Consider the following 16,703-nt stretch of genomic DNA (forward strand, 5'->3'; position numbering starts at 1 on the left):
TAAAACCAGAAACATTAAACTTCACGGGCGGGCATTGCTGCACAGCAGGTTAAGCTGCCGCTTCAGACTCCAGCATTCCATAACCAAGTGCTGGGTTCGGATCCCCACAACTCCACTTTCAATCCGAATTCCTGAATATGCGCACCGCGCGAGGCTGCAGATGCTGGCTCACAGGCTTGGTCCCTGCCACCATGCTGGAGATCGGGATGGAGTTTCTGGCTCCTCCCGTAGGCCGGGCCCAACCCTGGCTGTGGCAAGCATTTGCAGAGCAAACCAGAGATGGGAAAATCGCTGTCTCCCTCTCTCTCTCCCTTTCAAATAAATAAAAATAAACATTAAAACAAAAACACAACCTCAGAGTGCCATTTGAACATGGGGAGCTTTCGGATAAGAAAAAATACACCACTTTATTACCATCTTTGCAACAGGCACAGGAAGACCAAAACCTGTCTTCTGTCAATTACGTCCAGTCCCCAAATCTGCAAGTTTGCTCAAAGAAGGGAGGTAAGCGGAGGCCACGCGGAGGGCAGCAGCACCCACTTCGCTTTCGCCTAACTTTGCTCACAAGGGGGCGCTGGCGTCCCCGGTTTCCCAGCCCGGCTTCGGTGGCGGGGTGAGAGGCCGTCACCCTAATCTCAGCGGCGATAGGACACAAGGGGAAGCAGAGCGTGGTTTCCCGGATCCGCGCCCCTGCCCTGCGGAGCGCTGCCCCTCGCCGCTCCGGCCTCGCCAGGGCTCGGGCCCGCCCCCGGCGCCGGCCGCCCAAGGTGTCCCGCCTGCTCCCTGGCGCCCCCTGGCCCGGCTCTGGCGCCCGAGGTTTCCGGTGAGCGGGAGTCGCCGGTTATGACGACTCCCTGCTCCCGAGCCGCCGCCGTCTCCTCCTGCTCCGCAGCCGCGGCTCCCCGGCTCCAGGTGGGCCTCCCCGCGCGCCGAGGGCCAGCACCTGCGCCCCTGCCCGCCGCCGCACACCGGGCCCGGCTGTGCGTGCTGCCGGCGTGGCTTCCCCGGGAACCGCAGCCTCTCCGCCGACTCCGCCCGCACCCTCCCATGCCCGGTGGGCCGGAGAGGCGGCCGTCGGGAAGCCGACCGTGGCCCTGCCGGGTGCTGGCGGCGAGGCGCCGGATTCGCGGGCACCCCGCTGGGGCTCCGGGGGAGGTGGCGGGGTGCCCCTGCCCTCACGCCTTGGACCCGGTTTCCCCGGCCCGGGGCGGAGCTGCTCCTCCAGGCCCCTCCCTGGCGCAGCGGGGACGTGGGGGGCGGCCCCCAGAGGTCTCTGCGACAGTGGAGGAGCCCCGGGCGGATCGCGGGGTCCCCAAGGTGGGCTCAGGGGCTTGGCTGAGCGCGCCGTGGACTCGCCCCACTGCGCGGGGGCTCACCTAGCCCTCCTGGGCCACTTCCACCTCTGCGGCTCCGCAGGCAGCCAGGCCCTTCTGAGCCCCGTCTGGCGTCCCGCGTGAGACTTTACCAACCGGTTTAGGGGTCCGAGCCTTGCGCGTTTCAAGTTTCATTTGTGCACTGCTTCCTTCAAACCTTCGCGCGCTCCGACGCGGTTCCGCTCCCCTCTCACCCGTGTGGTGCCCGACAACCCCGGGATTCAGACTTTGATTTTTTTCCTCCTCCCTGCTTTTTAGGCCTGTGGATCCCGTCAAGGCATGTAGGAGTGGAGCTGCTGGAAGACGTTGCACAGGCACTGACCATCGCGCAGCCCGCATCCCTGCGCGCACGTGGGCTTCCTGCCAGGCCCCCGGGGCTGTACTTTCATGCACCAGTAGTTACCCTCGTCGCCCGGTGCAAGTGCCTGCGTGCCCTCCGCCAAAGCCAGGTTGTTGATCGGCGTCTGTAGAGTTTTCCCAGCAGTCGCCTGAGTGTTGCTTTTTCCTCCGTGGGTGGCTGAGTTTAGTGATAGCCGGAGCTCAAGGAAGGGCGAGGGTCTCGGATAACCAAAGCTCAGGACTTGGCCTTACGCCCAGCGACGGTGAGTCGTGGGGAAGTCCAGTGATGCGATGAGTAGGGGTACTGCGGTGAGAGCCGGGGCAGTTGTGTGCTCCTAGGAGTGTGGCACTCACCACTAGCTGTCCCTGGCCTGTGCCAACTGGGGCTGCAGAAGGTGGGTGAGCAGCTGGCCTCAGTTACTGAGCTAAGAGTCATGTCTGATCCTTTGCTTTGAGAGGTATGGTTTTCATGAAGAAGGTGAGTCAGACCTTCCGGTTAGGGGCTAACTCACTTTTTAAAGAAAATTAATTCATTTATTCAAAAGATGGAGTGATACAGGAAAAAAAGAAATCTTCTGGTTCACTCCCTAGAAGGCTACTACTGCCAGGGCTGCTCGGGCTGGAGCAGACTGAAGCCAGGAGCAAGGAGCTCCATCTGGGCCTCCCACGTGGGTAGCAGAGGGCCAAGCACTTGGGCCATCCTCCACTGCTTTCCCAGGTGCGTTAGCAGGGAGCTGGATCAGAAGTGAAGCAGCCGGGACTCTGGTATGGGATGCTGATGTCACAGGCCACAGCCTAACCTGCTGGGCCACAACTGGGTACCTCATTAAATTCTATTCTTTCAGACTAGTTCCTTTAATTCAAAATATCCTCTTGAATGATAAACTCTACTTTAACGTCCTGTTAATGGTATCTGTTTCATTTCTGCCAGGTTTTCCATACCTCAAACGTTGCTACAGCTTCTTTGTGATTCTGGAGATTAACAAGGTAATTATTTTAATTACAGGTAGAGCCATTGATACTATTAGTATGTGTTTTATATTTTGTTAAAATCGCTCTCAACTCAGGTAAAAGTCCCAGCAAAAAAAATGTTGATTCAGATCGGCTCTACAACAGGTAGAGATGCTGTCGGAGCTACCTAAATGAAAAGCCATCATATTTACTGCTGCACAGGGGAAAAGGACTTCCTCTTGGTGTCCCCACTGTCCAGGTACCTTCCCATAGCCTTGGAGCTTGAGGTTGGATTGAAAAGTCTGTATCTAAAGGCCTGGAGTCAGTGGAGACTGGTTCTGAAAACTGGATTTTGCAGGAGGCCCCAGAAAACAGGTGACTCAGCTGAGGAACGTCCAGCATGGACCGTGCCCTGTCACCTGGTGCAGAGGGCGCTTAAAAAATTAGAGCAAAGACACCTCAAGTGAACCGCGAATGGCATGATGATGGGGTGGGAGAGATGCAAGGAATTTGGCCTGAGCTAGGAACCTTACTGGAGGAGCTGAACACGCAGAGGCCACTTTGTGCCATGTTAAGGTTTTTTTTTTTTTTTTTTTAATGTTATTATTATTATTTATTTAACAGGTAGAGATATAGATAGTGAGAGAGAGAGACAGAGAGAAAGGTCTTCCTTCTGTTGGTTCACCCCCCAAATGGCTGCTATGCCTGGTGCCAATCTGAAGCCAGGAGCCAGGTGCTTCCTCCTGGTCTCCCATGCGGGTGCAGGGCCCAAGCACCTGGGCCATCCTCCACTGCACTCCTGGGCCACAGCTAGACTGGAAGAGAAGCAACTAGGACTAGAACCCGGCGCCCATATAGGATGCTGGTGCCGCAGGCGGAGGATTAACCAAGTGAGGCACGGTGCCGGCCCCCAATGTTAAGGGTTTTTAAGGCCAGTGTTAGGCTGGGAAGAGTTCAACTGCACTCCTGGAATGTCTGAGTCTTGCCTCTTATCACAAATTGTCATAATACTTGCTGGGCCATTAGCATCACCAGGGCTATACCTTAGTTGACAACTGGGTCTTTGCTGCTTCCTTGCTACTTGGAAGATCCCCCTGGAACTCAGTAGGTACCCACATGTTGATGGTGATTACTGCTTTTCATTCCACAGACAGACTTGCTTGGAGCCACTCCACTTCCTTTTCTCTATTGCTGACACATCTTTTTTAAGATTTTTTTTTTTTGAGGGGTGGAGTTACAGACGGAGGGAGAGACAGAGAGAATGATCTTCCATCTGCTAGTTTACTCCCCAAATGGCTGCAACAGCCAGAGCTGAGCTGATCCAAAGTCAGGGCCAGGAGCTTCTTCTTGGTCTCCCACATGGGTGCACTTAGGCTGTCTTCCACTGCTTTCCCAGGTGCATTAGCAAGGGAGCTGGATGGGAAGTGGAGCAGCTGGGACACAAACCGGTGCCTGTATGGGATGCTGGTGCTGCAGGTAGCGGCTTAACCTGCTGTGCCACAGCACCAGCCCCCATTTTATCAATGACTAACTCATTTAACTCATAGCAGCCCTCACAGGAAGGTTCATTTGTAGGTCCATTCTACAGATGGGGAAATTGAGGCACAGAAAGGTCAAATAACTTGCTCAGGATCATAGAGCTAGGCACCTTTAGACAGAGATAGAAACCCAGGAGGCTGAACTTCAAAGTTCATCTTTGAAATGGCCAAGCTGTGTTGTGTATCATGTTCCCTTTCTTTGTTTCAGGTATACTGAGTTGTTTTTGTAAATGAAGTGTTACCGGAATACAGAGACTCCCATGCCTTTGTAATAACTGTGGCTGCTTCCCTGACAAAGGCATGGTTGAGTCGTTGCCGCACAGATCACGTAGGTCCTGCAAAGGCAAAGATGTTTCCTACGTCCTCCTAGACAGAAGTTGGTGGCCCCCAGTTTATTTGATTCATGGTGCTTCTCCCCATTGGAAGTGTATTATTTATTTGACTGTTTATGTCTCTGGTGCTAGGTAATACAATCCTGGAGAACAAGGATCTTTCTGGTTTGTTCCTTTTTGTACGCTTAGTTCCTAGCACAGAGCCTGGCACCTAGCAGGTGCTCAATAAGTATTTATTGCTTAGTGACATAGCAGAGTGTGTTGTAATTATACTAAGCTCTTGACACTTTTCTTTGCCTTTCAGAGGAATTTTTCCTTTTTTAAAACATTATTTATTTGTGTGGCTAACGGTGTGGCATAGTGAGTGGAGCCACTGCCTACAATGCCAGCATCCCACATGGGCGCTGGTTTGTATCCTGGCTGCTCTACTTCCAATCCAGCTCTCTCCTATGGCCTGGGAAAGCAGTAGAAGATGGCCCAAGTCTTTGGGCCCCTGCACCCGCGTGGGAGACCTGAAAGAAGCTCCTGGCTCCTGGTTTCGGATCAGCACAGCTCCAGCCGTTGCGGCCAATTGGAGGAGTGAACCAGCAGATGGAAGACTCTCTCTCTCTACCTCTCTCTGTAACTCTGTCTTTCAAATAAATAAAAATGAATCTTTAAAAAAAATATTTATTTGAAAGGCAGAGAGACAGAGACGGAGATCTTCATTCCACTAGTTTATTTGCAAATATCTGCAGCAGCCAAGGCTGAGCCCGATTGAAACCAGGAGCCAGGAAATCAATCCGAGTCTCACGTGTGGGTAGCAGGGACTCAAGTACTTGAGCCATCACCTGCTGCCTTCTAGGGTACGCATGAGCAGGAAGCTGGAATCGGATGTGGAGCTGGGACTGCAGCCAGGCACCAGAGTCCTAAGGGCTGCACCACACGCTAGCCACTGAAGAAGTTTCTAGCCACTGAAGAAGTTCTTAAGGAAGGTGTTTTCCATCCGGCCCCTAGGTTTGGAAGTTGCTATGTTAATGCTCCTTGTCTTTGGAGCATTGTTACTTCACAAAGTCCCGCTGAGTGGCCAAGATGGGGCTGGCAGCATTCCAGGAGAGCCAGTGTATGACTACAGCAGCATCCGCCTGCCCGAGGAGCACATTCCCTTCTTCTTGCACAATAACAGGCACGTTGCCACCGTCTGTAAGAAAGACCCACACTGTCCGTATAAGGTAGGTGTCCTTTCTCCCCCTCTTAGTTATTTGTCAAAGAGTGCCGTTGATGCTGGTTTCCTAGTTCTGCTCTATAACCTGAGCCTGCAGGTGGAATTCTAACCTTCCCTTGTCATTCTGAGTCCATCCTTGTTTTAATTTCCTCTCTCACTGCCAGAGTGCCTGAACATTAAATGTATGTCCCTTTCATAAGTACCATTTAAAATCCAACTCGTCACTGAAATAAATAGGCAGCCCACGCCATCTGTATGTTGCACCATTGAAGCAAGGTAGATTTTGTACAGAAAAACAATGTTGCGCAAAGTGATTTCGCTGAAGAATCTCACACCTCCCACACCTCCCCCTCTTAAACTGCACCAAAGACGGTTTCTTCCTTCTTCATTGCTGTAACAACACCTCAGCCTTGGGTTCCACATAATTAGGACAGTTACTGTGGCCTCCCTCTGGTTTTCAAAGACTTGGAAAGGCCTCAAATAGGAGTCCATTAGCATGTCTCACACAGCCCTGGAGATCAAAGCTGGTCCTTGGGAGGCACTTCCTTTCCCATGGAGCTGGCACAGGGAGCACAGGGAAAAGCAGACCTGAGTCTCAGAGCAGCCTTGCTCCTGGGGCCTTGCTGGCTGTGTTGTCAGCTCCCCCATGGGCTGCAGAGTTGTTGACCTTGTTGGTCCCCAGCTGATCCTGATTGAGGAGTAAACTTCCCTATCCCTTCAACTGAGCTGTGATTCTTTCGGTAACAGAAACTCCAATGTGTCTTCTTTAGATTTTAGAATCAGTTTGCTAAATTGAGGATGGCAGCTTCAAGAACTTCTAGTTTAAGACAAGTCAAAGCTAGACTTTTGGTTAGGAGACAGGCATGGTGGGGGTAGTCAGGATAATTGTTAAAACCTTGAGACTGCTGCTCTTACAATTTGCTTTAGTTATTGTTGCACAAATACAGCATGCTGTAAACCATGAGCCTGCGAGTTCCATAAAGATTTGTTTTCTTTTTTTTTTTTTTTTTTTTTTTTTTTTTTGACAGGCAGAGTGGACAGTGAGAGAGACAGAGAGAAAGGTCTTCCTTTGCCGTTGGTTCACCCTCCAATGGCCGCCGCGGCCGGCGCGCTGCGGCCGGCGCACCGCGCTGATCCGATGGCAGGAGCCAGGAGCCAGGTGCTTTTCCTGGTCTCCCATGGGGTGCAGGGCCCGAGCACCTGGGCCATCCTCCACTGCACTCCCTGGCCACAGCAGAGGGCTGGCCTGGAAGAGGGGCAACCGGGACAGAATCCGGCGCCCCGACCGGGACTAGAACCCGGTGTGCCGGCGCCGCTAGGCGGAGGATTAGCCTATTGAGCCGCGGCGCCGGCCAAAGATTTGTTTTCTTAATGGAAAAGTCTAAGAGTCTTCCCTAAATGTCAGAACAAGGGAGACCAGTGTAAATGTACCCATTTTGCATTCTAGAAACACTTAGAAAATCTGAAGTCCTGCTGGGGATATGAGAAATCCTGCACAGCGGAGTTCAGGTTTGGTTACCCGGTGTGCAGCTACGTGGACATGGCGTGGTAAGTTTCCTCTGGAAGACTCGCCTCTCCTTGCAGGCTTCTACTTTGTCTGCAGTGTGCGTTGATGCCCTGATTCCCAGATACACTCCTATGGTTTGAGACAGCCATTCCTTTAGAAACCAGTTAGCCAAAACACTCAGGAGTTCAACTTGTCTGTGTTTCACTGAGACAGGAACATCTGTTGTTTCCTGTGGGTGGGGGGTGGGGGGGGTGTGTGTTATATATTAATGTTAGCTGTTGCAAAACACACTGAACACCGAAGTAAGGGAAAGGGTTTATTGGGGAACACCCAACAAACCGGGGTGAAGGGGCGGCGAAGGAAAAAGAGAGAGAAAGAATATAAGAAAGAAACAGAGAGGAGAGGAGCTAGCAAGGAGAGAAGATAGAGCAGAGAAGAGGAGAGAGGAGAGCAGAGAGCAGGAGAGGAGAACTAAGAAGAACCAAGAGAGCATGTGTGCAGGAACAGGCCCTTTTAAAACTTTGCCTGAGGGCGGGCAGGGAAGCAGGAGCAGCGAATCCCATTAGGATGGGGGTGGAGCCTGGCTCTGGTAGCTGGGCCATACGCCAGTTTCCTAATAGGGTTGGAATAGGGAGGGTGGAGGGAAGGCAGCAGTCTGGACCATAGAACGTATTTCCCCCCAGGTCTGCTATGATGATGAATGGGTGGTGTCTTTGGGGTTCTGTTGGGCAGAGTTAAGTGTATCGAGTGTTCTGAGCCCTGCGAGGGTTTAGGTGAAAGAAGATGCCGTAATGAGTAGTTCATTGTTTACAGTTCTTCAGGACCCTAACTTCCCACGGTTCCGTTGTGTATTTTTATTAAGGAGTAAACCTGTGAATAACCCATTTTGGTAACTTTCTATAGTGAAAGAGAGTTTTGGGAAAAATCAGTAGACTTCCAAGAAGTAGCAAGGAATTTCTAGCGATTTAACTTCTCAGAAAGAAAAATTTCAAGTCCGGAAAAAGCAAAAAGCATGCAACAATCCTCCAATCCTTTTCTTGTGACTAGGACGGACACGGTGGAGTCAGCCGAGGACATATTCTGGAAGCAGGCTGACTTTGGCTACGCCAGGGAGCGGCTGGAGGAGATGCACACACTCTGTCGGCCTGAGCACACGGTGGGCACACAGCTCCTTAGCCATGAGCTTGCTTGTTTTTATCACTTGTTGTTTGCTCTGCTGTCTGGATCGCAGTGTGAAAACCAGGTGGATGGCACCAGGAGGGGAATCCTTCATGCTCACGTGTTTATTGGCTTCAAATGTGATTTGACTTCCCCAAATAGGTTGTTCTGTTTCCTTCTGAAGCCCTGGCCTCCTTTTCACACGTGTCTTTAGGGTGTCCTATTTTGAGGCAGTTGAAATATTTTTAGTTTTGTATATGCTAAAGAGGAGAAATGGGTAAATTGCATCTTTTTTTAAAAAGATTTGTTTATTTTATTTGAGAGACAGAGCCAGAGAGAGAGATCGATTGATCTGTCTGTCTGTCTGTCTATCTATCTTCCATCTGCTGGTTCACTCCCCAAATGGCCACAACAGCTAGGGCTGAGCCAGGCTGAAATCAGGAGCCAGGAGCTTCATCTGGGTCTCCCATGTGGGTGCAGGGGCCCCCATACTTGGAACATGCTCCCCAGGCACACTAGCAGCAAGCTAGATTGGGAGTGGAATAGCTGGAACTCCAACTGGCTTTACCCACTACACTGCAGCACCAGCCCTGGTACATTGCGTCTTTTTTTTTTTTTTTGACAGGCAGAATGGACAGTGAGAGAGACAGAGAGAAAGGTCTTCCTTTGCCGTTGGTTCACCCTCCAATGGCCGCCGCAGCCAACGTGCTGCGGCAGGTGCACCGCGCTGATCGGAAGGCAGGAACCAGGTGCTTCTCCTGGTCTCCCATGGGGTGCAGGGCCCAAGCACTTGGGCCATCCTCCACTGCCTTCCTGGGCCACAGCAGAGAGCTGGCCTGGAAGAGGGGCAACCGGGACAGAATCCGGTGCCCCGACCGGGACTAGAACCGCAGGCGGAGGATTAGCTTATTGAGCTGCGGTGCCGGCCTACATTGCGTCTTTGTACACTCCTCCTCAGGCACATTGGGACACTTGCTGAGCCCCCACTGTGCTACTATATGTTTGCTTAGCATATCACAGTCTGCAGAAAACCTTCCTGTGTGGTACCTAATTTGATTTTGACAAGCGTGGCAGCAGTCAGGCAGAACAGACACCACTGATGCCAACTTACCATAGTGGAAACAGGGCCCTTGGAGCAGTAAAGCAACCTCTCCAAGACCACGTGGCTACTCCACAGAAATACACCTGTGGAATGAAAACGCAGGGAGCACGTGCTAAGGACGAAATAAAGTTCTATGCATGTAAATGCTCAGTACGGAGCCTGGTTCCCAGGAAAAGACATCTGTTTTTTGTTTTTTCATTTTTCTTTATTTGAAAGGCAGAGAGACAGACAGATGTAGGGAGATCTTCCATCTGCTGGTTTGTGTCCCAAATGCCTGCAATACCCTAGGCTGGGTCAGGCCAAAGCCAAGAGAAACTTAGCACTCAGTCCAGGTCTCCCATGTAAATGAGCCATCACTTGCTCCACCTCATGTGCACATCGGCAGGAAGCCGGAATCAGAAGCAGAGCCATGCACTCTGCTATGGGATACAGGTATCCCAAGTGGCATCCTCACCATGGGGCCAAATGCCTGCCCCAGGTCTCAGTGTTAATTTTGGAGGTATAAGTACTTTTGCTTAAGACATATTGCTCTATAACCCGGTGGTCTTGAACTCTGAGTCTCTGCCATTTCAGAGGACCGCATTGTTGCCAGGCAGTCAGAAATCAAACAAACATTTAAATTCACCTGCAGTCACCAGCTGAATCTATGCTCTGTGATACTATGGGAGGTCCTCGTATCACAGAGTGAATAGCAATTCTAAGAGAAAAGGTGAGTGAAGCCCAAAGATGCGGGGTGTGGTATGAACCTGCGTTGTTGCGGGATGCCTGTAAGAGACACTTGTTTTCACCTGGCACATGTTGGCTGGAGCCCAGCTGTTTGAGTCTTAAGATGGGGGAAGCGGCCGGTGCTGCGGCTCACTAGGCTAATCCTCCGCCTTGCGGCGCCGGCACACCGGGTTCTAGTCCCGGTCGGGGTGCCGGATTCTGTCCTGGTTGCCCCTCTTCCAGGCCAGCTCTCTGCTGTGGCCCGGGAGTGCAGTGGAGGATGGCCCAAGTCCTTGGGCCCTGCACCCCATGGGAGACCAGGAGAAGCACCTGGCTCCTGCCATCGGATCAGCGCGGTGCGCCGGCCACAGCGCGCCAGCCGTGGCAGCCATTGGAGGGTGAACCAACGGCAAAGGAAGACCTTTCTCTCTGTCTCTCTCTCTCACTGTCCACTCTGCCTGTCAAAAAAAAAAAAAAAAAAATTAAAAAAAAAAATGATGGGGGAAGCGCCCCAACCCCATCTTGCATACCTTTGTCACAGTGGTTTGTGAAAGGCTGTTGCAGCCCTGGTTTTACCTTGATACACTTTATATTGTGATCTACTTTATGATCCCTGTGTTAGTGGTTTGGCCACTGTGTCAAAATACCAGTGGCTGAGAGGCTTACAAGCAATAGAAAGGTAGTACTCACAGCTCTGGGTGGCAGAAGTGTGAGATCAGGGCGCCAGCACGGTTGGGTTCTGATGAGGTCCCTCTTCGGGGTTGCAGACAACTGCTTTCTCTGTGTGTCTTTACATGGTAGAAGGAGGGAAAAAGAGCTCTCTTGGGCTCCTTTTATAAGTGCACTTATCCCGCTCATGAGGGCTGCCACTCATGACTTAATCAGGTCCCCAAACCCCAGCATCCTGTTGGGCATTAGAATTTCAACATAGAAATATTTTTTAAAAAAGATTTATTTATTTGAAAGGTAGAATGACACAGAGAAAGGGAGAGAGAGAGAGGGCCTCCATCCACTGGTTCACTCCTCCAATGATTGCAATGGCTGGGGCTGAAGCCAGGAGCCTAGAACTCCTTCCAGGTCCCCCATGTGGGTGGCAGAGGCCTAATCACTTGGGTCATCTGCTGCTGCTTTCCCAGGTACATTAGCAGGGAGCCAGATAGGAAGCAGAGTATCTGGGACTCCTACCACTGCTCTACTATGAGATGCTGGCATTGCAGGTGGCAACTTAACTGGCTGAGCCACCGCTCCAGGCCTTCAAGGGAGGAATTTTGCAGGGATGCAATCAGATTACTGCAATCTTTTTTTTTTTTTTTTTTCAATGTTTTAAGATTTATTCATCCACTTGAGGAATAGTTAGAGAGAGAAAGAGAGAGATCCTCTATCTTCTGGCTCACTCCTCAAATGACTGCAACGGCCGGAGCTGGGCCATTCTGAAGCCAGGAGCCAGGAGCTTCCTCTGGGTCTCCCATGTCAGTGTAGGAGTCAAAGCATGTGGGCCATTCTCTGCTGCTCTTCCAGGCAAACTAGCAGGGAACTGGATCAGAAGTGGAGTGGCCGGGACGCAAACCAGAGCCCATGTTGGGTGCTGGCATTGCTGGCCCCCAGATTACTGCAATCTTTTACCAACTACAAACTCTAAAGCATCCGGCAGAGAAAGAGTGAGGCCTTGTGTTCATTAAAAACAACACCTAGGCCGGCGCCGTGGCTCACTAGGCTAATCCTCCGCCTTGCAGCGCCGGCACACCGGGTTCTAGTCCCGGTCGGGGCGCCGGATTCTGTCCCGGTTGCCCCTCTTCCAGGCCAGCCCTCTGCTGTGGCCCGGGAGTGCAGTGGAGGATGGCCCAGGTGCTTGGGCCCTGCACCCCATGGGAGACCAGGAAAAGCACCTGGCTCCTGGCTCCTGCCATCGGATCAGCGCGGTGCGCCGGCCGCATTGCGCTGGCCGCGGCGGCCATTGGAGGGTGAACCAACGGCAAAGGAAGACCTTTCTGTCTCTCTCTCTCACTGTCCACTCTGCCTGTCAAAAAAAAAAAAAAAAAAAAAAAAAACACCTAAATCTATGAACAGAAAAACTATTTGAAACGCTCCTACTTTCAGCACAAGCTGGATTGGCTGAGATAGAATCAGCCTCCGGTAGTTGACTCGAAAACTCCTGTATGCAGCTGTTTAGCAGAGTGCCCTGGTGCTGGGGCTGAGACCAAGTCTCCCACCAGCTTCCTGGCTTGCAGGAGGGCCTCTTGGGAGGGTTGGTGAGCTGCCTGTCCCACCCTGCATTTTCACGTCTCTTCCTTGTGCGTTCTTCTTTGTTTCCCTTGGCTCATCTTTGCACGATGCTTTTTCACAGAGCTGTGAGGGTGGTCATGGTTCTCAGTGCTTGATTTTTTTTTTTTTTTAAGGAGACTGAACTGAACCACACAGATGAGCGGTCTTTGCAGAGGTCATGGGAAAAGCTGTATTATGAACAAACTAGGCATGGATTTCAATTTTTTTTTTTTTGGTACCAAAATAAACATAGTCTTTAATTCCTTGTTGCAATAGTCTCAAGCAGCTGTTGGTTTTTAACATTGGAGGTGGTGCAGTTAAAACCAAGTGGGAGGTCTTCGTAGTAACCCGGAAGTATGGGAGGTGGCCAAAGCATGCTTGGCCGTGCCCTGCATGACCAAGGAAGGAGGAAGGTGATCTTAAGTTGATGCAGTGTTTGGAGAGCTTCCTTCTGCGCGTTGTGCAGTGTGCAGTGGGCATAGGCATGCTGTGACTGCCTGCTGAGTCTGGGTGAGTCTTCCCCGGGTGAATGTTTGGAGTTTTTGAGTTACCTTTTCCTCTTTCACAACCCTGTTTCAGGGTGACTCGAGTCTGGTTTGCTCGCGGTATCTTCAGTATTGCAGGGCCACGCATCTCTACCTTGACTTGAGAAACATCAAGAGGAACCACGACAGGTACTGAAGCAGTTCGTGTTAAACCCTGATAGAAATTCGGAAAGACGTGAGAACCCGGGGTGTGTCCTGGGTTTGTTTAGTAATAAGATGGCCGAGGGACTGGGGACAGGGTGGGAGATAGATGTCTCAGACTGGCTATGAATTGATCACGTTGAGAAATTGTGTCATGGACATATCACTTATCTGATTCTGATATTCTGTAAACATCTGACATTTTCTGTTGCAAATGCAGTTACGTGGCGCTTAACGACAAGAAACATTCTCAGAAATGCATCGTTAGGTGATTTTGTGGTTGTGTAGGCATCGTAGAGGGTACTCACAGGAATGAACGTGGCCATGATGCCCACCGGGTGGTATGATCTTGGGGGACCATACATGCAGTCCGTCATTGACAGAAGTGTCGTTAGGGGCACGTGACTGTAACCAAGTCCCAGTGAAAAGCTGGCTTTGGAGACTGGTCATCTCCCATAGTTAAAACCCATGTAGTCGAGTGGTGAAAAAATTTCTAAAACCCTATTCAATTTTTTGTTATGCTCCAGATTTAAGGAAGACTTTTTTCAGAGTGGTGAAATTGGCGGACACTGTAAACTTGACATTCGTACACTGATGTCTGAGGGTCAACGCAAAAGCCCTCTGCAGTCTTGGTAAGATTTCTCTTTAAACATCCGTTTCTGAAATATTGGCCTTTATTTCTGGCACTTGTGGATTTGGGTAGGGAATCTCTAGTGGAAAATGTTATTGGTTTGTAGATAATTTGCCATGAGCTTCCTTGGCCTGATGGCTAGAGTGAATCCCATGGTTGTACGTGAATTACTGTTGGGTGCAGTGGTTAAGACTCGGCTTAGGATGCCTGTATCCTGTATCAGAGTGCCTGGGTTTGTGTTCCACATTCGGTCCAGCTTCACCTTCCTGCTAATGCGCACTCTGAGAGGCAGCAAGTAATGGTTCAAGTATTTGGGTCCCTGCCACCCTGCGGGAGACCTGGATGGAGTCCTGGGCTCCTGGCTTCAGCCTGTCCTAGTCCCAGCTGATGCAGCCATTTGGGGCCTGAAGCAGCAGATGGAATATATCTCTCTGCCTTTTAAATAAATAAAAATAAATAAAAATTATGGATATGAGTTTACAAAATATTAGGAAGTCTGACATTGTACTAACTGTTCACTCATAAAAGAAAAAAATCATTTCACTGATGAATTTTTATTCACTCATAATTGGTACATATATTTGGGAGGACATATTATAATTTTTATATTTTTATTTATGTGAAAGACAATAAGAGATTTTCCATCTGCTGGTTTGCTCCCATTGCAACAGGGCTGGGCTAGGCTGAAGCCAGGAGCCCAGGACTCAACCCAGATCTCCTACATGAGTAGCAGAGACCCCAGTGGCTGGGCCAACACCTGCCGCCTCCCAGGGTGTGCATTAGCCAGAAGCAGGAATTGGAAGTAGAGCCAGGACAGAAACCCAGGTGCTCTGATACGGGATGTAGGTGTCCCAAGGGGCATCTTAACCCCTGCATCAAACATCCACCCCAAATGAATCACATTAAAAAAAAAATACACACACATTGAAATGTATAACAAGCATACAGAAGGGCTTGCAGTTTGGATTATGAAAAAGTGAACCCACCCATTTATCTCTGATGAAAGTCAAAAATAAAACATCATCGGCACCCCAGGTCCCCTTCCAAGGCTCACTCCCTCCCCCTTTCTCAAGGTAAAAGCTGTCCTGACTTTTAACATCACTGCACAGCTTTTTTAACTTGAAAACTTTTTAGTTTAAAATAATTTTAGACTCATGGAAGTTTCAAAGTAATATAGGGAGTTCCAGTTGAGCTGTTCCCCAGCCTCCTCTGGTGATAATCTCCTGTAAGGACAGCACATTGATCAAGACCAGGGAAGGAGCACTCGGACAGTACTGGAAACTAAACTCATGTGGACCTCACTGATGTTTGCTTGCATTCATCTCTTTTAAAAGCATGTAGAGTTCAGAGTTCTGTGAAATAAATGTCCCATGTCTAGGTGCATGTCATCAGCAGGCACGGGCAGGATAGAGAATTGTTCCATCATCCCCAAGGTCTCCTGTGCTACCGTGCTACTGCTTTTTGGTTACATAGGTTATGCTTATGTACGAGGGGACTTTGAAAAGTCTATGGAACAGAGTGACAGAGAAAATAACTGGTAAGGCCAATGGGGATAACAGTACCCAGCTTTCAGATCATGGCGAAGTATGTATGTATATAGCATTCATCAGGCTAATTTTTACTTTTATATATGTTTACAGTTGTCTCCAAATAAAAAGAATTGTAAAAAGCCATTGAAACTGGAATTACAAAAACCACTCTTAAAAATAATGTCAATTGAGGGGACACATTAAGTTTTTTAAAAATAAAAAAAAAGTCTATGGAAAATAGAAGTAAAAGATAAGTTTTTTGGTGTAAAAAATTCTTGAACTCCATACATGGTTTTCTCATACTACACATTTCCTGTGACCTTTTCCAGGCCCCTGATAATGTTAATTTTTGAGGTCAAACATTCATTCTGAGCAAACCATTCAGTAAATAACGATCTAGCATCTTCAGATTGAATAGATGTGTGGGCAAATGGGCATTTTGATTGCTGGTACATTTCTTATTTAGCAATTTGTTAAATACTTCAAAGAGGCCTTTTCCCCCCCTTTTTATGTGTTTATTTGAGAAAGAAAAAGAGAGTGAGAGAGAATGCTCCATGGGTAGCTCATTCTCCCAAATGCCTTCAGTGGCCTCACAAGTTCAGGCTGAAGCTGGGAGCCGGGAAGTCTATCCAGATCTCCCATGTGAATGGCAGGGACTCAGTTACTTGAGCCATCACCACTGCTTTTCAGGCTCTGCATTAGCAGGAGGTTGGATCAGGGGCCAGAGTTGAGTAGTGAACCCAAGGATGTGGGCGTCTTAACAGCAGCTTAACTGCTAGGCTAACCACCACCACCACCACCACCCCCACCACCCCGACCGCGACCTTGAGCATTTTACTATCTGATTCCCTGTTGTTGCGCCCTAGGATGTAACTGATTGAGCTGTTTATTGCTATGCAACGCATTACTCCAAGGTCGTATTGCTGTATAAGAAGTTACTCCAGCATATAGCAGTTTAGCATGACAAACATCTCACCCCATTGCTGATCTCTTGTGAGGCTGCATCCCAGCTGGTGCCTGAAGCAGTGGCCATTGCAGCTCCGCTGGGCCTGGACAGTCTGCTGTGAGGTCTCCCAGTTTGTGGTTAGCCTCAGTTCCTCTTGGACACAGGCCAGAGACTCCCGTTTCCATCCCTTGGGCCTCTCCCTAGTGCTGACTCGCAGTGTAGCAGCTGCTGTCCCCAGGACGGTGGGCTCTGGGTGTGTCCCCGGAAGCTGCAGGGTTTGTGTAACCTCATCTCGGAGGTAGCCATGGCTTCTGCTGTGGTCTGTTTGTTACAAGCGAGTCCCTGAGTCTGGCTGCTCTCAAGGTGTGGAATAACCTTTGACCTATTGAAGGGAGAAACATTGGAGTATTTGTGGGCATAGTTTTGAAACCGCCCTGATA

At 50.1% G+C, this 16,703-nt stretch overlaps 1 protein-coding gene across 14 annotated transcripts in view; it reads left to right on the plus strand.

Annotated features, from left to right (window-relative positions):
- Positions 1–699: 699 nt before the first annotated feature.
- The window catches only part of EOGT (EGF domain specific O-linked N-acetylglucosamine transferase), a 44,814-nt gene continuing 28,810 nt past the window's right edge, over positions 700–16,703 (plus strand). For 3 of the 14 annotated variants that reach the window (XR_016214660.1, XR_016214664.1, XM_002713300.6), the window contains exons 1-8: positions 700–912; positions 1,632–1,975; positions 2,644–2,699; positions 5,530–5,744; positions 7,185–7,285; positions 8,292–8,400; positions 13,051–13,145; positions 13,685–13,789. Coding sequence is in view for 8 of the 14 variants with exons in the window: in XM_002713300.6 (XP_002713346.2) it covers positions 5,544–5,744; positions 7,185–7,285; positions 8,292–8,400; positions 13,051–13,145; positions 13,685–13,789 (611 nt within the window). In the remaining 6 variants the exon portion in view is untranslated. Of the gene's footprint in view, positions 913–1,098; positions 1,318–1,631; positions 1,976–2,308; positions 2,531–2,643; positions 2,700–4,390; positions 4,410–5,529; positions 5,745–6,357; positions 6,478–7,184; positions 7,286–7,812; positions 7,928–8,291; positions 8,401–13,050; positions 13,146–13,684; positions 13,790–16,703 lie in introns of those variants that run through there. The other 11 variants (XR_016214659.1, XR_016214662.1, XR_016214663.1 and 8 more) reach the window with 8 other exon arrangements.

Source organism: Oryctolagus cuniculus, chromosome 10, assembly GCF_051225735.1.
Source record: "Oryctolagus cuniculus isolate XC-2025 breed Fujian yellow rabbit chromosome 10, ASM5122573v1, whole genome shotgun sequence".
In the NCBI taxonomy this organism is placed as follows: domain Eukaryota; kingdom Metazoa; phylum Chordata; class Mammalia; order Lagomorpha; family Leporidae; genus Oryctolagus; species Oryctolagus cuniculus.